Genomic DNA, 25,421 nt, shown 5'->3' on the forward strand with positions numbered 1-25,421 from the left:
GCGTACCATAACCCCAGATCTATGTGTACAGATGTAGCTTGAGCACAAGTATCTCTATTTATTAATTCCATCTGTTTTCTTCTACTCATCCAGAGTCAGGTCACGGCGGCAGCAGGTTAAGCAGGGTATTCTTGACATCTCTCTCCCAGGCAACTATCATAAGCTCCTCCTAAGTCACCTCCAGGCATTCCTGGGTCTGGTGAGATATGTATCTTTACATCTAATTGCTATGTCTACCCGGGAGCCAGGTGGTTTTCATGCCTCCGAACACCCCGAAGACATCTGAACCACCTTAACCTTTCTACACGAAGGAACTGTGACTCTCCTCCCATCTCCCTCTGTGAGTTTGAGCTCCTTGCTGTATCATTAGGGCTGTGCCCAGCCTTCCTACAGAAGAAACTGATTTCAGCCACTTTTATCATCTGTTTCATTCTTTTGGTCACCATCTAGAGCTCATGACCATAGGTGATGGCTGAAACATAGCAAATCAAGAACTTCTGAGAAATCTGAGTAACATCCCCAAATGGTAATTTAGGCCCCACTAAGACCAGACCCCTTTCTAAATTTATTCTGAAAGAGCCTTAACTGCAGTTTCAGTGGTCACCAGGAAGCAAAAGCTGCAGGCATAGAGTCTGTACTGTCTGACATGAGATATATGTTTTCTCTACAATAGTTCTGGGATGTTTTTGTAAGTTTTGGGAATGTGTATGCAGGAGAGGCGCTTGGGAATTGATGCAACTGGTGGACCTATTGTAGTGTAATATTTTTTGGGTACAATGTGCTAAAAGTAAAAGATGATATAATTATGGAAAATGTTATTAGACTGAAGACCAGAGTGAAAACATATGTATAAATTACATGATGATGAATATTCTAATAATGACTGATGTGTGACAGTATGATGTGTGTCTGTGGAGGACACACACACACACAGCTAGAAGATCGCAAAGTATAACCTGTAACTTTGATGTGAAGATACATCCTTTGTATAAAATGATATGTGGTGTTCTGAAAATATAATGGCATAAAGTTAAGGTATTCTAACTTTTAAAATATATTAGAAACATAACAATGCCTAATGGTATAATATGCATGAAATCTATCGCAAAATAATAAGGGTTAGATGTGGAGCAAAAAGTTTGAACATGTCTGGGCATGTTCTCTGTAAAAGATGACCTAATGATAACTTAATGCACATGTCTTCTGTAAAGTGAGATCTAGGAGTAAAATATGATAGCCTGACATCATAATCTGACCAATAGATTTAGAAAAATATAATGGTGTCAAAACTGCCACTCCTCTCATACGTTCATAATGCGTGGAAAAATGACCAACGCTCACAGCTTAAAAGACGGTGAACAGCTCAGTATCTTCAGCTCTTCTTGGGGAATTATCACGGCTAAGAACTACTCCTGGATTTTTTGTCGACAAATAACTCCTGCTGCCCTCCGAATGCTGACTTCTCTTGGTGATTTTCTTTTTGAAGATCTTTAAAGAAGCTTTTTAGACATTTGAACACAGTCAAGTCATAGACTCTGGCCTTGATTTGCATCTTAGCTTACAGTTCATCTCTATGTTTGGACAGTGGGGTTCCGAAAGTGACGGAAACAATTTGTTAAGTTCTCATACACAAACCTATAAAAGTGAGTTCTGAATTCAGATTTGGAGAGAGAACTGTCTTTTCTGCGTGTTTTTATCTATATAATAGGCTTCTCAGGATTAACCCCTGCTTATAACGTTTATAATTCCCTTTGGTATGGACTTTGGGTTTTGTTAGTTTGTTTACTGGCTTAACTTACACGTACATAAAACTATATAGCACACTAAAGCAAAGGAAAAACCCCAAAAAGCAGGATTTGGGCCCATAATTCCATCCTAAATCAGCAGGAGCCTTCTGCTCGATCATTAACGATTTGCTTGAAACCATTTTTTGTCATAAAATGTTAAATGGTACCTGGGAAATTTTAGATTGATATATCAAGTACTGTCCTTTTTTCCCCCACTTGTCTTTGATTCATTTTCAGCATGCTTTTTGTTTCGCACATTGAAATTTGAGGCTATGTTAGAACAACAGTATCTCAGGTGCTAGAAAATATTATATTAATGCCTGAAATTTTCAGTTATTTCTCATCTTGCCATTGAATCAGTCTGCAATACTGGATAAATAATCTTTGATTATGGATGGATTGAAATATGAAAAACAAATGAAGATGTCAAGGAAATTCCTATTTTTGAAGACACATTAACAAAAATGACAATCTACTAGTCCAAGATTGCTCTCTACTTAAATTAGACTTTCTACCAATATTTTTGTATTTGTGATACAACTTGTCATACCTGCTCAATCAATATGAAAGTTGAACAAAAACAACTTCTTTTCATTTTTGGGACCAAGTATTTCATAATAAAAATTATTCTGCTCATTAGATCTATATTTTTGTGTTCTGAAAATATCACTAGCTGACTTCTGCATTATAATTTTTTTGCTCGTGTGTGTGTGATGGCTTCACTTCCCCCACCCCATATTCTGGCATACCTATAATCAGAGACTTTCTGAAGTACTCGTCCAATTTTTCTGAATTTTCTGAATCAATCGTATTGTTGGAAATAACTGTGAAGATGTCAAGCTTTTATCTTTATTAGATCTTGAGATATTGTGGTTCAAAACATAACCTCAGTTTTTAAGGTGTGAAAAATGTGCTAATAGTGGGTCAACGGGCAATTTAAAACAAAGCTATTATCTTAAAAAATATTTGATTCATCAAGCAAAATTTTTCAGATAGGTTTATAAATATCTAGATTTTATTAAAAAAAAAATCATGAAAATCCCAGATGGTGGAGGAGAAATTGTTCTCAAGATTTTATTATTTGAGGACTCAGAAGTTTGAATAAGTACCCAGATTGAGCTGTGGGGGCGCTAATACTCCGTTAAGGACTCGCCATTACTACAACGAAGAAGACGTTATAGGAAGCTTATCCATGGAAACTACGGACGCTTGGGAGTGCACTCTTCACAAAGTAGACAGTGTTCGTGTAGAAAACGTATATAATATTAACTGTTTTATGTTGCCAAGTTGATATTAAACTCCAGCGAGTCATGAAGGACGTCAAATAATTCAGTTAAAATAGGTAGTTAGCTAGCTAGTATGTTTTTAGCCACTATCTAGCTAACTTTAGTGCCTCTCTAACGCTGGATGAAACTTTGCCAGACTACGCGAGTTGCTGTAAAAATATCGTGCGAAAATGTAGAAATATTTACGTGAATTTATTAAGAAACAATCCAAAGCACAGCGTCAAGGAGAGCGTAAATTTAAAGATGTGGAAACGAGGCGGCCGAAGCTCCGCTCTGGACCGAGCTCAGGCGCTGCTGTCGGCTAAGAAGAGCAGCAGAGGAGGCACACCGAGCTCCATACAGGGCTCCTCAGCCAACACACAGGTAGATACAGCGAGTGTCATGTTCACAACATGTTGTCATGAAATGTGGTGCCATTTTGAGAGTCGTCTGTCCTCACACATGAAGGTAATATTGACTATCTTTAGCCAAGTAGCAAAAGCACAGTTTATAAATGCTGAAATGTGTATATGTTCTTCACTCAAAATGATCCAAAATACAATACATAAGTATTATAGTCCAAATAGCACACCAAGCAGCCATGACATTAAAACCACTGACAGATGAAGTGAAAACCATTGATCACCTGGTTACAGTGGCTCCTGTCAGTTGGTGGGATATATTGGGCAGCAAGTGAAGAGTTAGTTCTTGAAGTTGACATGTTGGAAGTAGGAAGAATAGACATTGTAAGGATCTGAGAGGGTTTGATAAGCTGTAATGGCTGCACAGCTGGGTCATAGCATTTCCAGAACAGTAGGTCTGGTGGGGTGTTCCTGGTATGCGGTGGATGATATTTATCCAAAGTGATTATAAGGAAGAACAACTATTGAGCAAAAACTGCCGAAAACCTTAATGCGGCTGTGATAGGAGGATGTCAGAACACATGGTATATTACAAGTTGCTGCATATGGGATTGCATAGCTATAGACCAGTCAGAGTAACCATGCTGCCCCCTGTCCAACACTGAAAGCTCCAACAATGGACACACAAGCATAAGAACTGGACCACAGAGCAATGGATGAATCACATATTCTTTTACATCATGTGAATGGCTGGGTGTGTGTATTTGCTTGGGGAAGAGAAAGCAGAAGGGATTTTCTCCTGACATCTCTGGAGTCCAGGCCTGGACAGCTCATAGCTGTTTTGGTAGCATGAGGGTGATGTACACAGCATTAGGCACATATTTAATGTTGTGGCTGATTGGTGAATCCTGCATATTATTTCAGTGGATTAGACATTATGTCACAATAATGTGTAAGCAGTGTTTGCATGTAGCAGCTGGTAACACTTGGTGTAATTTTACCCCTTTTATATTGCAGTTTAATCAAAAATGATGCATCATAACCACATAGATGATGGTTTTTTTATGTAAAATTGGAGTTCCTAAAGTAAATAATGACTATAAAGTAATAGTCAGTCAGTTTACTAAATCCAAGTAGATGAATAGATGATAAGAGTACAAATACAAAATAGCAATAGTGAAGTACATATACTGTAAAGTGATCCTTGGGTAAGTGAATATACTTGTCTCCTTCTCCCTAGGGTTTTGTGGGCGAGTCTGTCAAAACCAGATCTGCTCCACCAAATACACACAATTTACTGTCTGATCTGAGTGACTTGTCGTCGGCTTCAGAGCATGGAGCTAATGCTTTCAGATCTGCAAATGCTGAGAAGAACCATGGAAGACAAGCAGATTCCAACAAGGTAAACTACAACAAAGACATTACTGTTTCTGTAACTCTTTGTGTGTGAGTAATGGAAATGCACACATCAGCCCTCTCTGTATTAGAGAGAACCCAAAAGTGACTTTTGTGCACTTTTACAATCATAATTCAGCAAATCATTAAAAAAAGTTAACTTTGATTTTTTCTTTTGTTTTTTTAAAACAAAAATTGAAAAAAACTGGAATCAACATGTACAACATTTTTCCAAGTATCCACAATTGTTCCCAATAAAGGACAGTAAATGGTAACGTATTTTACTCCTGACATAATTTGTCTCATTATTTGTCCTGTCTGTGCTCTGTGTAATCACGACCTGCAGTTCAGCCAAAAAAAATCTCCAAATTTTTGTGACTGTTTGTCACAGCTGAGTCACTAATGGCTTCTTAGTTGTGCACATTTTTTTGTTTTTTCCACAGAATCTGGTGCAAACGGTTTCTTTTTGGCAAATCTTTAAAAGAGACATGTAGAATAAAGGGATTTTTAGAAAATAGCACAATTTAATGGTTGGTCTTGTCTGATAATTTCAGTGGACCTGCGCATTACACATGATTAGTTCCAGGACAATCAGAAAATTTAAATTCCGATGATTCTTTCTGTTTTTACAGTTTCCTCCTCTGATAAATGGAGACATTTTGTTAATTTAAAATTAAAGCAAGTGGGTTTTACATTTCAGAGATTATATAGTGGGATATCTAAGAGCCCTGTAAGTCCAGTTCTATGGTGAACTTTGATTTGATTTCTTTGGGTAGGATCTCAGGCCTCACAGCTCACTGGGAGGAGGCAGCAGGTTCTTGAAGAAGGTTCCACCACCAACAAACAGCAGCCAGTCACCTGTCAAGAGGAAAGAAAAACAGCAGATGCCTGAACCAAGGTGAGGTTCTGTGGATATAAAGAAAGAATGATGATCAACACGTGAGTAAATTAAAAAAAATCTTGATTTATAATAAAGGTCATGTTTTCTTTATTATTATTTTTTTGTTTTCATCTCTGGTCAGATCTATGCCATCTTCCTTGCGTACCTCCCAAACTACAGCTTTGAATAAACTGGCTGAAATTGAGAGCCGGATCCGCAGTCGAAAGCAGACTCAGGAACAAACCAGACAGGGGACAAAATCTGCCCTCAATCCAGTGTCAGACTTGGAAATCTCACCACGGCCACCATCCATCCAGTCCCCGGAGGCCCCTGTGCAGCTCTCAGCACAGTCCAGCAGTGAGCAGAGTCCGAGAGGAAACCGTTTCCTTAAGAACAAAGCAGCTGGAGCTATTGAAAACTCTGCTCCTGCTGTGGCTCCAAAGAGCCCAGGTGTTGGTGTCAGGTCCAGGTCCAGAGTCGCTAATCCTGTCAGCCCTTTAGAGGGTTTGGAGATGAAGTCAGTGAGAATAACAACTGGTATGAGTCTGGAAAGTGATGAAGAAGATATGAAGAAGCTGCTTGGAGACTCGCTAGATTCAGCAGACTACAGCTTCTTAAAAGCAGGGAGACCTTCTTCCACGAAAAAGGCAGACAAGGTATGTCTCAGGTTTGAATATGGGGCTATTTTCACTTTGTTTTCACTCCCTTTATTTAGAGCTGTATTGTTTTATTCTGATCTAATAACCTCATGGCATAATCTTAACAGGCATTCTACAGAATATACAAGCCCTGGGAAAAATTATGGAATCACGAGTCTTGGAGGATGTTCCTTCAGTTGTTCATTGTTGTAGAAAAAAAGCAGATCACAGACATGCCACAAAACTGAAGTCATTTAAAATGGCAACTTTCTGGATTTAAGAAACACTGAAGGAAATCAAGAAGAAAAACTGTGGTAGTCAATAACAATTGCTTTTTTACATCAAGCAGAGGGAAAACATTATGGAATCACTCAATTCTGAGGAAAAAAATATGGAATCACCCTGTAAATTTCCATTTCCAAAACTGACACCTGCATCAGATTAAATTGGCTCATTAGTCTGCAGTTAAAAAGGAGTCTCACACCTTGGAGAGCTGTTGCACCAAGTGGATTGACATGAATCATGGCTCCAACACCAGAGATGTCAACTGAAACAAAGGAGAGGATCATCAAACTTCTTAAAGAAGGTAAACCATCACAGAATGTTGCAAAAGATGTTGGTTGTTGACAGTCAGCTATGTCTAAAATCTGGACCAAGTACAAACAACATGGGAAGGTTGTAAAAGACAAGCATACTGGTAGACCAAGGAAGACATCAAAGCATCGAGACAGAAAACTTAAAGCAATATGTCTTGAAAACAGAAAATGCACAGCAAAACAAATAAGGAACAAATGGGCGGAAACTGGAGTCAACGTCTGTGACCGAACTGTAAAAAACTGCCTCAAGGAAATGGGATTAAATACAGAAAAGCTAAATGAAAGCCATCATTAACACTAAACAGAACAAAACAAGGTTACAATGGTCTAAAGAAAAGCAATGGTGGACTGTGGATGACTGGATGAAAGTCGTATTCAGTGATGAATCTGCTCTGGGCAAGGTGATGATGCTGAAACTTTTGTTTGGTGCTGTTCCAATGAGATTTATGAAGACGATTACCTGAAGAAAACATGCAGATTTCCAGTCATTGAGGATATGGGGCTGCATGTCAGGTAACGGCACTGGGGAGATGGCTGTCATTACATCTTCAATAAATGCACAAGTTTACGTTGACATTTTGGACACTTTTCTTATTCCATCAATTGAAAGGATGTTTGGGGACAATGACATCATTTTTCAATATGATAATGCATCTTGCCGTAGAGCAAAAACTGAAAACTTTCCTTGAAGAAAGACACATGAGGTCAATTTAATGGCCTGCAGATAGTCTGGATCTCAATCCAATTGAAAATCTGTGGTGGAAATTGATCAGAGAAAGTTGGAGCCAGATTGATGAAGAGTTCTGTTTGTCACTCGTTAAGTCCATGCCTCAGAGACTGCAAGCTGTTAGAAAAGCCAGAGGTGGTGCAACAAAGTAGTAGTGGTGTGCTGTAGTGTTTTTTTGTTTGTTTGTTTTTCATGATTCCATAATTTTTCCCTCAGAATTGAGTGATTCCATAATTTTTTTCCTCTGCTTGATGTAAAAAAGCAATTGTTATTGACTACCACAATTTTTTTCTTGATTTCTGAAAGTTGCCATTTTAAATGACTTTAGTTTTGTGGCATGTCTGTGATCTGCTTTTTTTCTACAAAATTAAACAACTGAATGAACATCCTCCAAGACTCGTGATTCCATAATTTTTGCCAGGGGTTGTATTGTTGTTTTCCGGATAGTTGTGGCTAATAGCACCAACTGGCATGTCAGAGGTTCTATACATGTTCATGAACAGATTTCATTTTAAAAAAATGATTTAATTTTCTTTTACATTTAGATTAATAAAATTCACACTCAAGCCCCTTTCAGACATGCACCTTTCTGTTATTCTACCAACAACTGAGGATGAGTCATCGTTAATCTTACTATACTTGACCTAATAACATTTTTATGTTACTTTCAGCGCAGTACAAGTCTGAACTGCATGCTATGGCTTTAAAAGATTTACACACACACACACACACACACACACACACACACACACACATAAGCAAACATATTTCAAGTTTTGTTAAGTTATTAGGTCCAACAACATCACAGAGAGCAAAAGACAAAGTTTAAATGTCAAAAAAAAGCAAAAAAACAACCTTTTAACATCTGTTATGGATGGAAATGTCGATTAAAAATAAAACTTTACTGAAAACAGAGTCCGTAACAGCTAATATTAATGAGACTCAGAAATAATAAATTTAATCCAGGATTAACAGGAGTTGAAAATTAGTTTCAAAAACCTGCAGCATAAGACAGCAGCAGGATCCACATGAGTGTCTCCAAGCAGAGAGAGCTGTGCACATTTAATTAATGTCATTAATTGCTTAGAATCATGAATTACTTACAATGATAAATTATCCCCTGCACTTTTTTTCCACGTGTAAATGTCTGCAGTTCTCTCGTGGAGACGCTCATATGGATCCTGCTGTGGATTTTTAATAAAATCAGAGGAAAGACTCCTACAAACAGCTTGAAGCAACAAACTAAACATCAGCCATTGTTAATGTTTTGTCAAAATCCAGATTACATTCATTATTGACGAGTCCCATTAATCTGACTTCCTACAGATTCTGTCTTCTTCGCAGTAAAGTTTAATTTTTATGGACATTTAAAAGTTTAATAGATGTCAAATTAGAGAGCTAAGTGAATAAGGATTGTGTTTTGTGATTTTGGCAGAAAACTGTCTTTTGCTCTATGAGATGTTTTTTAATCACTATTTCTGCTGAAGTATTGAAAAAGGCTTCTTCCCTGAACAGCTTCACACAACTCCTGGTAGTTGCCTTTGCATGCACAAGTGCTTTCCACACTTTGGGTCAGTTTCTGTTGTTTTAAATGCAGTTCAAACTTGTGTTGAAAGTGATAAGAAATGTCATTAGGTCTGGCCTAGTAAGATGACCATCACAACCTGTACGGAAAAGTGACGAGTGTGCTCATTCACACCTGAAGCTGGTTTGATGGAATCAGCTGCTTTAATGCTCAGACAAAGTGAACACCTGATAATATTTGCAGTTTGTTGGTTGACAGGTGCTGTTTTATCAGTTCAAAGCATGACAGTTGTTTCCGCTCACACAGACGTTCAGCCAAAGCAGTCAGAGGCTTCAGTCCACGCCTCCTCCTCCTGCTGTTGCTGTCAGTTCTTCATCGTCCTCAGCATCACCTCGCTCCCCTGCATCTCCTCCTCATCGCAGTTCTCCTTTTCGATTCACCGGCCAGGCTCAAGCCCACTTCAGCCCCTCTGTACTCTCTCCATCTCCCTCCCCTCCCTGCGTCTCCCCCTCTCCTCCAGGGAGACCAGGCTTGTCTCACAAGATGGAGAGTCCACCGCGTTCCCTCTCGTCCATGTCGGGCCGTGGTGAAGTGCTCTCTCTGGAGGAGCTCTTCCCTGTTGGGCCTGGCTCTGAAGATCCACACAGCGAGATGAGATCAGTCTCTTCTGAGGGTGAGAGACCTCAAACGATGCAGCCACTACTCATGTTAGTTGATGTAGTAAGATCAAGAGTCAGTAGGACTCAACAGTATTTTTCTCTGTGTTTGCCTAGTTATAGCAATCCCTCAACATTGTTATGAAGTCATTTTCGATTTCTTCTAAAGAAGAGAAGATTACAAGGCCTTTGTTATTTTTTCAATAATTATGTTTTATTTTTCACTCCTCACCTCATGCAACCAAAAAGGACAACAAGGTACAAAATTTATCCCTCTGCATAGCTGGAATAAACAGGACAACACAAATGATTGACAAGCTAGCTGTAGATATAAAGATCACATTTCTGTGCTTTCAGACAGACAAGTGTGTTTTATAATACATTCCAACAGGAACCACTGAGATTTTCTTCATTTATATGTCAAGACAGATCAACAGTGACCTTCTAGCTTTTAATCATCAGGTGGTTTTGATGTCTTTTTTAAGCCTTACTAGCTGCAACCGTCTTAATGAGGTGACAAAGAGCAACATATATATCCCCGTTTTAAATTCTATTGTGGTGATTCTGTCTTACAGACTTCAAGATAAATGTGATGACACTAGACGACCTTGTGCCTGATACCGTTGGATTTACTGTGGAAAAACAAGGAGAACAGGTGGGAAATTACAGTAATTATTTCAGAAGAGTGCTATAAAGTGAAACTAGAACTCACCTTTGTGTGTATTGTAAAATGCCAAATTTATTCCATTAAAGCTATTATAGCTTAAAGGAATTAATAATTCATTATGAAAACATTTCAGATGGAATATCTGTTGGTTGTGTACTAAGGCTGACAGTTGAACAAAGAAAATCTTGATTGACTGAATGCTCTTCCACCATCCATGAACTGGATGAGGGTATTGCAAGTGGTCGGGTCCTCCTGCCATCAAAAAAATTAATCCTGAAAGGCTGTTGTGTGGCACTTTTCTCCTCATGAAAGGAACACTGGTGATTGTCCGACTAGTAAGAATTTGGTCAAATGAGAGCATGCTGACCACACTTCAGCTCTGTTGTTTATACATCTACTATACACAGAGCAACATCAGAATTGATTTAGAGTTATGCATCTCCTTACAAATGTAAATCCCATTTATTTAACTTTAGCTCTGATTTGGACTCCGCTACCTCCTAAGGGAAACATCCAGCTTTTTAGCCACCAAATGTGTTCACCAGCGTGCTGCTAACTTTGTCAGTCTACTGTTAAGTGCTGCCTGCTGTAGCTGTAAATGTGGATAATGAGAGCACCGAGGCTGAAGAAGTCAAGCTGAAGAACATAAAACAAAATGGATGAACTGAAAGACGAGAGGGGCTTCTGATCCATTGTTTGATATAAGAATACTGATGAGCACAGCCAGGGCGGATTTTTGACATAGACCACATGCATGGCTGCCTGGAGTGCCACCAGAATAAGAGAAAGAAAGATTTTTTTAATTGGTCCTGATTTACTTTTTAAAGTCTGTCACTAACATCTGATGTGCCTCTTAAATTGTTACGTTACACCAAGTAGCTGATTCTGAGAGGGGACTACAGAGAGACTGCAGAAGGACATTCTGCACTCATAACATGACATTATTCTGCTTTTCCAACTCTGCAATTCATTTGCTCACATTGCTGTGAAACGAATAAATTATGTGGTTACTGATGTTCCATGCAAACACTGTAATATGATTCATACTGGGATAGAGCATAACTGGGATATGGATAAATACTTAATGTGTGCTGATGTATCATACCATGAAATTAATGCAACGTCAACAATGTTGCCAGGCAACAAATTCAGGCATTTCGATGTAGATGGTCTTTCAATTCAGTTCAATTAAATTTTACTTATATAGCGCCAATTACAGTTCAAATTTTCTCAAGACACTTTACAGAACCCATATGCCTGACCCCCCAGATGAACCAGGATAATATTCACATGTCGGATCACAGGAGGATATAAATAATCTGATTATTTTCTATATCATATCCTGGAAATGATTAAAACCAGGATGATACATTGGCAGGGACTTGTGAGCATCTAAAGATCCCGACTCCGCTGTAAAATAGGAAATAAATGAACCTCTCACCCCTTACAGAGATCCAACATACAAGTGAAAATGTACTCATGAGGTCTATCAGTTTTGATCTTATAGATGTATAAAATCAAAACTGATAGATAGATATGGGGAGATCATAGAAACCAGTAAGATTATAAAATACATTCTTGTACATCTACTAGTTAGAAAAATGCCTCATTATTTGAGCCGTTCCTCTTTTTGTCTTAAATCTTGTCAAATTTCCTGGAAAGACTAATTAACCTTCTGGACCCTAAACAGTTTCTGGGAACATTCTGCCCCTTTCACATTTTGTACTCACTATAGGCTCATTTTTTTACTGCAATATAAAGTCTTGCATCTCTATGGAAACAGCACAACAGAAGTAGAGAGACCTCATGAACATCTTTTATGCAGTAGGACAGAAATAATTAAAAAATTTTTTTACAAAAGTAAACAGATGTTACCAACACTGGAAAAATGAGAGTACTCTAGATGCTTACACATATTTTACTATTTACCTTTTAATTTTTTTCCATACTTGTCACCTATCTGCTCGGTGTAAACACAGCCTGCAGTTCAGTTGAAGACCCTGAATTTTAGCCATGTGACTGATTGCAGAACTTTGTTTTGTTTAGTTTTCTTTTTACAGAATCTACAGGTAGTCTTAAAGTGGTAAAAGGTAGAAGAAAAGTATATAGGTAAAATGTTGTGATTCTAAACTTAGATTTGGTGGTTTTATCTCCGTCTGCTATTTCGGAGATAATTAGCTTAAGGACCGTCAGAAAATTTAAAATCTGAAAATTCACTTCGTTTTTACCGATTCTGGTTGATAAATGGTGCCGTTGTGGCCATTTATATGTGATAGCATGCCTTTCAGGTTTTGGGGTTTAGAGGGTAAAACTAGTGTTTCATTTTCTCTTGCTGCCTTAACAGGGGGAAACCAAACGTAGCGCCCTTGTTCATGGATCCCCAGACAGACAGCAGCTGCCAAAGCAGGAAGACGAGGTGCTAGACTACCAAAGTGACTTCGAGAGTGAGAGCCAGGCAGAGATGAATTACAGTGCCAGCCAGGTTTCAGAGCATCTACAAGGGGATGGAGATGAAGATAAGGTGTTGTCCGAGGTCAAAGAGGATTCAGAGGTGTCTCATGGGAGGACAGAAGATGATTATTCGAGTGCTTTCTCAGACACAAGTCACTCACGGACCTCAGATCGCAGTCGTACGTCAAAATCATTCAGCAGAAGCAGGGATTCGAGATCCTCAGTGTCGCATGGCAGCTGGACTTCATCTCAGCAGACGAAGAGGAAGGCTTCAGATAGAAAGGCTTTAAAGGAGGCAGCAGTACAGACACAGCCTGATCCACTGGCTACCACATGGTCAACTGGTTCGTCTGCCACACAAGGTGAATAATTGGTTTCAAGTATAAATGTGCTGCCTGTTTCTGACCTGTGGCTCTCATCTCTCTGTAGGTGTGGCTGCACTGGGCCCTGCAGTGAGCTTGAGCTACATGAATCCCATTCCAGCAGTCACTCCTAGTGTCAGTGCAGAAATGGTGGAAGGTAATAAAGCAGGACAAGATACAACACTAATACACGCTAAAGTAGGAAGCAATCAGGGCCTTTCTATACTGAGGTTAAGCTTTTTGAAGTTTAAACACTGATCACAGAAAATCATATAAACCTGGATCTAGATGGTAATTCTTCTAGATTATTGGAGTTTTCACGAAGATGATGCAAAATTCTGATGGCTGTGGTAGGGTCACTTAAATTTATTGTATTGCTGTAGCACCATCTAGAGGTGAGATGCTGTGTTTGCAGTCACTTACAGGGGCTTTAGAGTGTGCCTTCTAAAATCACTTTTATTGCCGATTGTCAATCAATCTACCATCAATCAGCCATACCTGCTAAAAGGATTAGAGAGGCATCACTACATCACACATTACAGCTACAGAAAAATAATCTGCCCCACTTTAAGTTTTTTTTTTTTTTAAAGCAAAACAAGTGAAAGCATTTTCCGCTGTCAGTTTCTCAAAAGAGACCATTTCATGTTTTCCTAAATGCACAATTATATAGTACTGTGAACTGAATGTCCTTGAGTTTTGAACTGTTGATCAGATAAAAAAGACATCCATTATCTTTACACCACGTAATCCTCATTAGGGTTGGGTAGGGGCTGGAGTCTATGCCAGCTGACTTAGGGTGAAGGCAGGGGACACCTTGGACAGGACGCCAGTCTATTGTAGGGCTACATATAGAGATAAACAATCACACTCGCATTCACACCTACGGGCAATTTAGAGTTGCCAATTAACCTTAGCATGTTTTAGGACTGTGAGAGGAAGCTGGAGTACCTAGAGAAAACCCAAGAAGAGAGAGAACATGCAAACTCCATGCAGAAAGGTTCTGGGAAGGCAGGGATGTGAACCAGGGATCTTCTAGCTGCAAGGCGAAAGTGTTAAACACCGAGCCATTGTGCAATCCTAAAAAAGACACATGAAGGCAAAATATTTGGCTCTGCAAAGTTGTGATAGGAAATTTTGTCACAATTTGTTGATGTTTTGTAAGTCAATAAATTAATCTACACTTGCAGCTCAACTACACATCCACACACAGTCCAAAAATATAAAATGCATTATTCTGAAATGGGTCATTCTGTATTAGTACTTTAATTTTTACTACTTGATGTCAGTTTTGCTTCACTACTTAATGTTACTTGTAAAAGTATATAACTATGCTACGGTGTTATTATTTTTACTTAACTAAAAGACCTAAAGAGTAATTTACAGACAATTGTCCTTTATTTGCTTTAAACCCTGCAGAGGCTTAGAGACATTTTTAGCTTGATTCAATGCTGCAGCTGTAGCAGTGACTTATTTTAATCTTTTTGATGTGTGTCCTTCCATCAGCCATCAGCACCTTCAATCCAGCTGTATTTGCTCTCAATGAGATGTTGAAACAGCAGCTCGCCCTGACGAGGCGGTTCATCGAAAGCAGCCGCCATCTGCACTCCAGACTGGTGAAGAGCCTGGAACCACCAGATTACAGATACACCAGGCTGGAGGACACAAAGCAGGTAGCGTATATTCACCTAGCTTTTAATTTGGCAGAAAAAATAAATGCAGAAGAGGGACATTTCCTTAGTGTTTTTGTCTTTGCATAATGGAACATTTACACCATATCCCAAAAGTTCATTCTCCCCACTGGATAACATGTTTGATTGTTTGTCAAAATGGGTTACACCTGGTCACTCAGGTACTGTTTGGTTGTTTCTCTGGTCAAACTGTCAGGTCCCAGTATACAAATTTCTTGCTTGACCAAAATGCATTACACCCCCAACCAAATTTTGGAAGCATTGTTACCATGGCTAAGAGTAAGAGTGGAAAAGCTACTCCTTCAGAGTCTGACATTCGTGCACAGGCCATTGCTCTTCAAAATGCAGGAAAAACTCGTCAGCAGGTAGCTCGGGCCGCAGAAGTGGTGACAAAGGTACAACAAAGGAGGATCCTTCAAAGACTTGCCTCACTCGGGACATCCATCCATCCCAACTGCAAGAGCCAAGGATCTGATGAGAAAGGCCAAGGGTAAAAGACACCAGTCATGCCGGCGACTCAGTCAGAGGATGAAAAGTCTTGGAGATGTTTCTAAGAGCGCCGTGCATCATTATTTAACAGAAACATTTGGGGTGAATGCCATCTCTACTTTCCGATACCCAACAGCCTAAACGACCGTATCTATACAGATGAACGTGAAAAAGTACCATCTTCTGAGCAAGTGAAATTCAGTGCCCATAGTATGGTTTGGGGAGCTCTGTCCGCTTCAGGTCTCTCAGAGTGGTGCATTGTGCCTCAAGGTACCACTGTTAATGCACAATATTATACCAACAACATTCTAGAAAAGTTACGACTTCCAGTTTTGGCCAGGAGGAAGAAATTGAGGCCTGTGACTGAATGGACAATGTTTAACAGACGTTCAGGATTGATATTTATGCACAATGGTACATAAGCCCATATGACTCAGCGATGGTGTTCTGATTACCTACCTGCCTTTCTGCATAAGGAGGAACGGCGACCAAACCCCCGTGACCTCAACCCAATTTAGAGCTGTTTTGGAATCCTGAACAGCCACATCTTTACCAGTCCACCAATGACTACCATGAAACAGCTCAACTCTAGGGCGGTGTGGGAGTGGAGGAAGGTAGAACCATCCACACTCAAGAACCTCGTACATTCCATGCCTGAAAGACTGAAAGCTGTGCTCAAAGTGAATGGGGAAAATACTGGTTCTTGAATAAATTGATTATATTGCATATTCAATCTTTCAACTTTGTTTTTCTGGGTGAGAATGGACTTTTGGGACACGGTGTAGTATGACTGAATAATTATGAGATATAACAGTAAAATTACATTTAAAAACTAATAGTGCTTTAACTTGGTATTAAATCCCAAATTCAAAAACTGTTAACATCTTCGAAACCCACAAATAAGCCACATTTCTGCCATCTTTCCACAGTACATTCGCAAACACAGATCTCCCAAACTCAGGACGGAGGAAGCCTTAGAAGAAGTGCTGCAGGAGATGAGAGACCACCACTGTATGTAACAGCTGGTACACCAGACACTTTGTCACGCTCTTCTTATTATGAGAGTTTTATACATATTTATATACTAATATTTTATATTGTTTATCAACTATAAAACATGCCATAAAGACTTGAAGCGCTACTCTTGGTGACCTTACTTCTATCACAATACATATAAATGTGATCAGCAGTCAGTGCTGATCTCAATACTTTGGGCATTAGAGCTGAATAGTATTTCATTTCACCGTGACATTGCGATGTGCCCAGTAGTCACATCGCACTTGCTCTTTGACACAAGAGGAAACCTCGCACTCTTTCCATTTTCCATGACCTGTCTATAGGTCTGTCTGGTAGCATATCATTTACTCTCATTTAAGGATTCTTGGATACACTGATGTTTTTCAGAATTTGTTTACAACACATTGAGTTTGTCAGTTTTTACCAAAATTATACAGCCCTACTGGGTATTTGGAAAAAGTGACTTATGTTGGGTGACCCACAAAATGTAGATTCAAACATAAAATGCAGTCTTGATCTCAATTACAGTATTAACATATTGCTATATGGTTAAATAAAGACACTTGTAAGGGAAGTAACAAAATGTTTATTTAAAAAATAACACATACAGTACGTATACAGTCACACCAGATTTTCCAGTCTCCATCACCAACAGTAACTTGAAATGTTCTAATAATAAGTGCAGGATTCAACCAAAGCTAAACGGATAAACTGCAATGGCAGGATCCAGGAACATTTATCAGTGGTGTGAGAGGGCGAAGTTGTGTTGATGGGGCTGTTGAAGGCACAAATTCAGGGTGTAGTGTGAGTTGTCAGTATGGGTCGTTGAAAGGGTAGTAAGGATGTCCTGCATCCCTGGGAACACGCTTTCCTTCCACCTGCAAGATTGAAAACCAAAGTCGGCATCCAGGCTGCTTTTCAAAACCACTCTGTTGATCTTATATTTCGCTCTGACTGCTTTTGTTAAGGATTTCCTGGAATTAGGAAAGTCAGGAGTGCCAAATTTTGTTTACTGTGGTTTTGTTTGATCAGGCATAGTAGACATTATCGATTATCAAATGATCTGAAATTGCAGGAAAATGCAGACATTTCTGCCAAACAAGGTAACAAAGATTAACTTATTTACTATACATGCACTGCCCATTCTGAACTAGGCCTTTTTGTTATCCAACCAAACTGCTTGAGAAGGCCTTATCCAGTGTGTGTCTTTCAGAATTGATAGTCGTATTTTAATTTTGTTACAACTTCCAGAAACTAACATTTCATGTCAATATCTTAGCTATATAAATTTACATACAAAGACATATAAAGACCACAGGCGCCCATGTTATACTTCATAAATTGAGCAACATAAGTCAAACAGGTTTCTAAAAGACTGCAAACCTAAAATGTAACACTATTAGTACTAACCATCATAGAAAGCACTTACTTCAATCATTGGTACAATGTAGCGCCAGCCTCTAGTCAGTGCTGTGATACTTTTCATTTCATCTGCTTCAAGGGTGAAGTCAAACACCTGACAACAAACAAAAACTAATTAAAACTTTGCAGCCAACACAACAAATTGTATTTTGCAATTTTACCCAAAAGCTGAACCACAAATGGCAACAAACCTGCACACTTTTTAATTAGCTTCATATAATGGCAGCAATTTAAAAATCTACTTTAATAAGATAGTGCTATATTATAACTTATTAAAGCAGGTTATGTGAAAAAAAAAGTTTTATGACGCAGAAATGAGTGGCTGTGACTAAAACTTTCCCATCACCTGAAAGTTTTCTTTGATACGAGATTCTGTCACGCTCTTGGGAATCGTTACCACTCCTCGTTGTGTCTGCCACCTGGAAATACAAGATATTTGTGTTGACATGTGAGGCTGCTGAAGAGTTTCTTCACCACAACAGTGCACAGTTTAATGCCATTTGTAAAAGCATGTCATGGAATCTTATTTTCCCGGCTCTGAAATAAAATCAGACTGAAATGGTGATTTTTTATTTTTTGAGGACTAACAACGTATGAGCTTTAATTCTAAAATAAATTAGGTAACATATAATTAACTATTTTTTTTGACGATGACCATCTAAATTTGGTTTTCAAAAAAACTGACCAAACAAAGAACATTTTACTTAAGAAAAAAACATTATAATACTGACATATTTCCAAGCTCTACTGTATTGTAGCATTTGTTTCTACATCTATGTTTAGCACAGTCATTTGTGGGCAGTGCAACATAAAGTGGAAATGGTTAGTACCGTAGTACAAAATATACCCAGCCAGTTATATGTTCATTCATTTTACTGGATAACACAACATTTAAAAATCACCCAATGACAAGTAGAGGGTGGTCATTGATATGCATTTGAAATTTAATTTGTGTGGTCTTTGCTCTGGTTCTCTTTACCTACAGTTTTTCATTTAGAACAGCAAACAAGTAGTCAATCATGTGTCTGAATAAACTGTCTAGTTACTGAAGTTAACCCACACTGTGAAAAAGCTGAAAACCTTGCAATTTTGGCAATTTTTTAAACATAACATGCCAAACCTACAGAAAACCCAGTGGCAGGTTTTGGGATTCAACGGCTGAAATCTTAAAAGACTTTTTTAAATCTAAAGAAACATAATCTTTAAAGGGTTCACAGACGGGGCTGCACAGTGGGGTAGTGGTTAGCACTTTCGCCTTGCAGCGAGAAGATCCCTGGTTCGCGTCCCGGCTTTCCCGGGATCTTTCTGCATGGAGTTTGCATGTTCTCCCTGTGCATGCGTGGGTTTTCTCCAGGTACTCCGGCTTCCTCCCACAGTCCAAAAATATGCTGAGGTTAATTGATTACTCTAAATTGCCCGTAGGTGTGAATGTGAGAGTGATTGTTTGTCTCTATGTGTAGCCCTGCGACAGACTGGTGACCTGTCTAGGGTGTCCCCTGCCTTCGCCCGAGTCAGCTGGGATAGGCTCCAGCTCCCCCCCCCCCCCCCCCCCCCCCCCCGCGACCCTAGTGAGGATTAAGCGGTGTATAGATAATGGATGGATGGATGGATGGATGGGTTCACAGACAGCATGCAGAGTAAAATCACCTCAGGATAATTTGAGCAGGAGACTTTTTATATTTCTCTGCAAGGGCAGCGATCACAGACTCCTGAAGCAGAACTGGTTCATCCGGGTGTTTCCAGGCACGGTCAGGAGAACCTAGTGGGCTGTAGGCCGTCAGCACCAGGCCCCGATCCCGACAGTGGGCCAGCAGCTCCACCTGGGCCAAGTATGGGTGGCTCTCTACCTGCCAATCACATGCACAAAAATACAAGCGTCACTTCAAGCATCTTACAGGTATCTTCATCATCATCATCACAAACATCCCGTACCTGTAGAACAGTTGGTTTGATGCTGGCAACTGATAGGATGTCATCAATCTGCCTGCTGTTGAAGTTGGACAGGCCGATGGAACGGACGAGGCCCTTCTCCACCAGCTTCTCCATGGCAGCCCAGGTCAGCTTGTAGTCTGTGTCATCGTACAACAAGGTTCCATCCTCCTTTCTGGGGAAAGGCGCATCTCCTCGTCTGGGGGATAAAAAGAGGGAACTGAGTGGGTTTCCTGCTTGAAATATGAACTATTCTCATTCTCAGGTTTCAGGTAAAGATCTACAAAGCATTGAAAAAACTACTTTTTTTCTCCTTTATCAGTTTAGAATAATTTTAAATCCCTTTAAAATCTTTTTTTTTTTTTTTTTAAAAACTAACTAGTTAAATGATTACTTGTTAATCAGCTCGTTAACTTGAGAAAACAAAGCGGGTTTTCTCAGGATAACGAGTTGATCATCTCGGTATTAGACCTTGTGAAGGCTGAGCTCACTGGAAGGCGTAGGGCCAGTGGATGAGGTAGAGGTCCAGGTACTCCAGCTTTAAGTCCTTCAGGGTCTTCAGGAGGGACGGTTCCACATCCTCTGGATGATGCCGGGTGTTCCACAGCTTGGATGTGATGAAGACGTCCTCTCTTCTCAGGGGCTGGACAACATGTGAGGTATGTTTTTTTTTTTTTTTTTAGGAAAGTCAGGAAATTTCAGGACATTACAAACAAATTCCAGGCTGGAGAGTGAAATTCAAAAGACAGAAATCGTAACGTCTAGCTAATGACTGAGCTCTTATATCCAACCAAAGACCATACTGTATTCTGCCTTAGTGGACAGGAAACATTATTAATGGAATTATGAGGTTGTAATACAATTTGGTGAAGGTGTTTCACCTTGCTGGGGCCGAGCGTCTCCTGCAGGGCCTCTCCAATTTCAACCTCGTTGCCATAGATGGCTGCACAGTCAATGTGGCGATAACCGGCCTCCAGTGCCCAAACAACTGCTTGTTTCACCTGTACAGGGAGAAGGGGGGATAGCACAGCAGTTAATATCAGTAAGCAAACCTGAAATGTTGTACCTGTTTGAAGGTATGGAAAACTTGCTTCACTGAGTGTATATTCAATATTGATGACGTGTGGCGATAAAGGGTGAATGGTTGGCACCTACTGAATATAGTGCTTTCTGCCTCCTAGAATATGCCTCCCATTCACATGCATAAGCACCCTGATAGTGGTGTAAATAATAAACTGAGGCATAGGTCTTTGTCAAGAGTATAAAGCAGCATAATTGATTTTTTTGTCCCCTTTGGGGCAGTGAAGCACTCTGAACCCCAAGCATTTTTGGGATGTTTTTTAATTCTTGTCACATTTTTCCTCACTGTGGGCTTATTTTTCACTGCAATACAAAGTTTTGCACCTCAGTGGAAACAGCACAACTGTAGCTAGAAGCAGAGAGAACTTAAATATGTCTAAAGGCCATAATGCCAAAAATCATTAAAAAATGAAAAAACAAAAAGTTGAATTTCTTTAACAAAATTGAAAAGCCTGGAATCCATAAATTCAATATTCTTCCAATTGCACACAGATGTTACCAATACTGGAGAAAAAATGGGGACCGTTTTACAATTTTACAAAACTATAGCTGAGAGAGCTGCAGACTCTAGTGATAAAAAATGAAGGCTGCACACTTCTGATTGCATATGGTAATTTGATCCATTGTTAACATAAAAATAATTAGTGCAGAAACATTAAAGATGTATTTCTGTATTTTGATGGAATACAAAGAAAAAGAAAAAAAGCAAATGGATAACTTGTGCTTAATGCTGTGTTTGTTTTTAGACATCACTAAGAAATTTTTTTTGAAAGAAGTACCAGCAGCTTAAGAGGATAAAACCACAGCCTCTACCTTTCCGGGCTCACTCTTCCATGTTCCCAGTCCAAGGAGGGGCATCTTGCGCCCTGTGTTGAGAACTGCAAAGTCATTCATACCTCTCAGAAGCACCTTTAAAAGGACAAGCAGAGCATGATTCAGTGAGTGAGAAGAACTGCTTGGCTTATCCCGATGTTTAAAGCTGCAGCAGCACAGATTTCATGTAAAAATAGGCTCTCTTTAAAGCCTTAACTATTTAGAAAGTAACACAGGTGAGTTTATTTTTCACTATTCGACAAACTGAAGCAACGAAATGACAGCAAATGTAGCAAGACCGCCACGAGGTGCAAACCTATGAATAACTGTGGTTAGGGGAGGAACTGACCATAAAGTAAATACATCAGTAAGCCCAGAAAGTTCCACTTGAGCAACTTGTGAAGCTGAACTGGACTACCAAATGAAGCGAATAAATACAACGAGGAGGGTTGTGCTAAGCCCTTGAGGAATACTGAGTCATCAGAATAAGCTTAGAACAGTGTGATTCACCTTAAAAATACACAGGGTTAGAAAAATGTCACACAGTACACAAAAGTTGATGTAAATAAATGTAGTTTGTATCAGTGAGTGGAGATACTTTGCACATTCAGGATCTGCTGGCTTGCACAATGTAACTAAGGAGAATTCCAAAACTGTTGGCTCCGAGTTTGGAGGAAGTCAGTTTTACACAACAGTAAGCAAAACCTGAAAGGAAGCACTAAAAGGACAAGGGAGGGCTGCTGACTTGCATTTCCTACAAGTGGTCAGCACACTGATCTTGATGTTTGAAAGCCTTGTCCACATGTACAGCGGTATTGTTTTAAAAACACAGTTTTAGTGCAGTTTTAGGTTGCTGAAATTTAAGCTTTTGACTTGAAGATATTCAGAAATGTCTGTAGTATAGACAGGGAGAAATTGAGTTTTGCTTCGGATCTTTTTTTTTTTTTTTGAGAGCACAGAAGCAAGAGCCCTGTTTTTTTTTTTTCAAATGCCTGTGTACATGTGGACAAGGCCTTCAAGAGATAGAATCATTACCTTAAACAAATACATGACAGAAGAAAACACAGCAATTGGCAACACTCAAACTACTACAACTGAAGGAAAAGTTAAAGATCTTAGTGGTTTCACAGACTTTAAATTTAAAGTTCAAACCTGTTGGTCAAAGCACCACCAATTGGTCAAAGCTGGACTTCATAATGCCAGAGAGACTAAAGATTCTTCAACACTCTTTAAGGACTAAAGATTCAGATTTGTGAAATCATGTTTTTATTTAATATGTAATGCAGCTGTGCATAACAAAGTAATGGCAGTCTACAAAAAGATGAGAAAATAATCTTTATGCAGTCAAATCACATTACAATACAAAACCCTGTTTGAAAAGGCATTTCACAGTCAAAACAATGTTTGGGCCCCACAAAATAAATTATTGCAACAGTTTATGTCAAATTTTGTGACTTATAAAAATGTCTAATGAATTATATTCAACCAACAAACTACGCTGAGTAGAAGAAATAGCTTTTTCGCTGCATTCAAAGGTATTGTTTATTAGCACTTAGTTAATGATTGATGGCATAAACCGAAGTTTTCAACTCGATTACTCATTAAAAAATAAGTTCCAACTAGCATTACCACAGCTTTAAAAATAAATTTTAGGTGGTATGTACTTGATTGTCATAAGTATGAATAAGATTTTATAATTTCTTTAAAAAATGGAGTTGCTTAAGTGTTAGGTAGATAATTAGTTTGAAATATTATTACCCTTATCCTTCCAAAAACAACAACAATAACCACAATGCGCAAATGGGGCAAATCTTGTTATATCAAACCTTTGCTTTATTTGTAGAAATTCAAAAAAGGGAGATTTGTCTACTTTTTTTTTTTTTTTGCATCTGGACCACATTAGACCAGGTCTAGATTAAAAAACAAAACAAAACAAACAAACAAACAAAAAAAAAAAACAATAGACTGGACAAGTCTGGACTAGATGTCCTCTAAAGGCTAAAATTGATGTAAAATATTGTCAGGCCTCTAATCCATGCAAGAAAATGCAATTAAGTGGAGATTTCACTGCTTTTTCTCTGCCTAGACCACATTAGACTAGGTTCAGATCTAAAACCACAGCATATACCCCGATTGAATCTGTACTAGATTGTCTTGAGGAGTCTGTAATGCTCAGTTTCTGACTTGTGAAGCCTCTATTCTACTTGTGACATTGCACAAATGTACCACATTAGACCAGATAGATAAGTTTCCATTAAGTATCCCATTTAACTGCTGAATCAGAAGCTCGTGTTTATCAGCTGTAAGTCATGCGCACAGCGACACTGGGCTCGAGCTCAGGTTGTTTAAACTCATTTCCAAAAACATATAAAGTGACGCCTTTATCAGTTAGCAAATGTTAGCAAGCCGTTGTGATGAAATATGTAGAAACCAGACTACTGACGTTGGTTAATGTGTTGTAACTGTGAGTTCATGTGTCGGTCACTCACAGATTGTCTGTTCATTTATAGCTAAAAAAAAAAAAAAGAAGTAAACATTAAAATCAAGTCGCCGCTTCAGCTCTGGTTACAGTAACAGCTAGCTAGCTTTAGCTTTAGCTACGCTTGAAAATAATTCCGGCACCTGCAAGCGTCGCTGTCAGCTTTATCTTTATATTTACATGCTAACCATTTAACCAAACCAACTAAAATCAGGCGGTCCACTAACTCAGTCACTCACCCTGCTGCCAAAGTAAAAACACAAACGCCCTAACGCCTGCTTCAGCGCCGGATATTTCCATGACTGCATGGCCGCTGGTTCTGCTCAGATGTGAAATTACATAACATTAACCTTTCGAGCAGGAACTCACCGGCTGCCTGTTTTGGGATTGTATAACCTGCCTCTTCACTCGGGGAGCTCTTCGTGTTGTCCTTCAGCACAGGACGAGTCTGCAAGAGCGCTGCTTTCTGCCAAATGTTCAAAAACACCTCCTCATTTTGTTCACGGTTCCCTTTCCGGGATGCTCGTTTCTGTGGTTCCGGTGAAAACACAGCTGGAGCATCGTTCCTCACACTTTAGAACGTGTTAAATAGAAGAAAAAAAAATAATCCTGGAAACGCAGGTGATTTTAGCTAAATAAAATATTCTTGGAGCCTGTTTTGAGTTAATATGTGATGCAGCAGCCATAAAAACCAGAGCCATTAAAATAAGACGTCTCCATTCACTCCAGTTGAGGTTTATTTTTATAGCAATTTGAAGATATTTTAATAGCAAGGAAGAATGGAACCAGCTGTATGCCTTATATCTTTCCTCCAATCACAAATATAGAATAAATACACCCCCCCCCTTTTTTTTTATTACTGTAGGCCACTTATGTAACAACAGACATCACCTTTTTATTATTAAATTGTGAGTATTTCTGAGGTATGAGTATATATGTTAACTCTCATCTGTTTTGTTAGCTGTTAGAGTTGTACAAGCCACTCCCCACAGTTTCATACAAGCTGACAGTTTCCCCATTTCCCTAAGAAAGAAAGAAATCTGGATAAATCAGTGAAAGCCTGGCTGCAGTTGTGACAGAATAAAATACCTTAAAAATAGTGTAATACTCTAATGTTCACAAACTGTAAAAAAAAAAAAAAAAAAAAAAAAAGGCAGAAAGTATCTGTAAAATAATTATATTTTTAGCTGGTT

At 39.0% G+C, this 25,421-nt stretch overlaps 2 protein-coding genes across 4 annotated transcripts; one reads left to right on the forward strand and one right to left on the reverse strand.

The window, feature by feature from the left end:
- The first annotated feature begins 2,969 nt into the window (after positions 1 to 2,969).
- Positions 2,970 to 16,629, forward strand: c2h19orf44 (chromosome 2 C19orf44 homolog). Of its 2 annotated transcripts, XM_023281699.3 has the most exons (10): positions 2,970 to 3,436; positions 4,655 to 4,816; positions 5,586 to 5,707; positions 5,832 to 6,345; positions 9,482 to 9,848; positions 10,407 to 10,486; positions 12,843 to 13,293; positions 13,379 to 13,468; positions 14,815 to 14,981; positions 16,418 to 16,629. In XM_023281699.3, exons 1-10 carry the CDS (start codon positions 3,317 to 3,319, stop codon positions 16,505 to 16,507), a joined length of 2,163 nt encoding a protein of 720 aa, XP_023137467.2. In that variant the 5' UTR covers positions 2,970 to 3,316; the 3' UTR covers positions 16,508 to 16,629. The 2 variants fall into 2 exon arrangements, with proteins under 2 accessions (XP_023137467.2, XP_054860953.1); XM_055004978.1 differs by lacking the exon at positions 13,379 to 13,468 and having other exon boundaries at positions 12,843 to 13,311.
- A 446-nt stretch (positions 16,630 to 17,075) lies between these two features.
- On the reverse strand, positions 17,076 to 24,752 carry akr1a1b (aldo-keto reductase family 1, member A1b (aldehyde reductase)). 2 transcript variants are annotated; one of them, XM_023281686.3, is made up of 9 exons: positions 24,598 to 24,752; positions 21,750 to 21,845; positions 20,738 to 20,857; positions 20,348 to 20,499; positions 19,860 to 20,055; positions 19,575 to 19,774; positions 18,274 to 18,346; positions 17,935 to 18,021; positions 17,076 to 17,383 (listed from the first exon to the last, which is right to left on the reverse strand). In XM_023281686.3, exons 2-9 carry the CDS (start codon positions 21,828 to 21,830, stop codon positions 17,318 to 17,320), a joined length of 975 nt encoding a protein of 324 aa, XP_023137454.2. In that variant the 5' UTR covers positions 21,831 to 21,845; positions 24,598 to 24,752; the 3' UTR covers positions 17,076 to 17,317. The 2 variants fall into 2 exon arrangements, with proteins under 2 accessions (XP_023137454.2, XP_023137453.2); XM_023281685.3 differs by having other exon boundaries at positions 24,468 to 24,606.
- Between the last annotated feature and the right edge of the window lie 669 nt (positions 24,753 to 25,421).

The sequence above is a fragment of the Amphiprion ocellaris genome, chromosome 2, assembly GCF_022539595.1.
Source record: "Amphiprion ocellaris isolate individual 3 ecotype Okinawa chromosome 2, ASM2253959v1, whole genome shotgun sequence".
Taxonomy (NCBI): Eukaryota; Metazoa; Chordata; class Actinopteri; family Pomacentridae; genus Amphiprion; species Amphiprion ocellaris.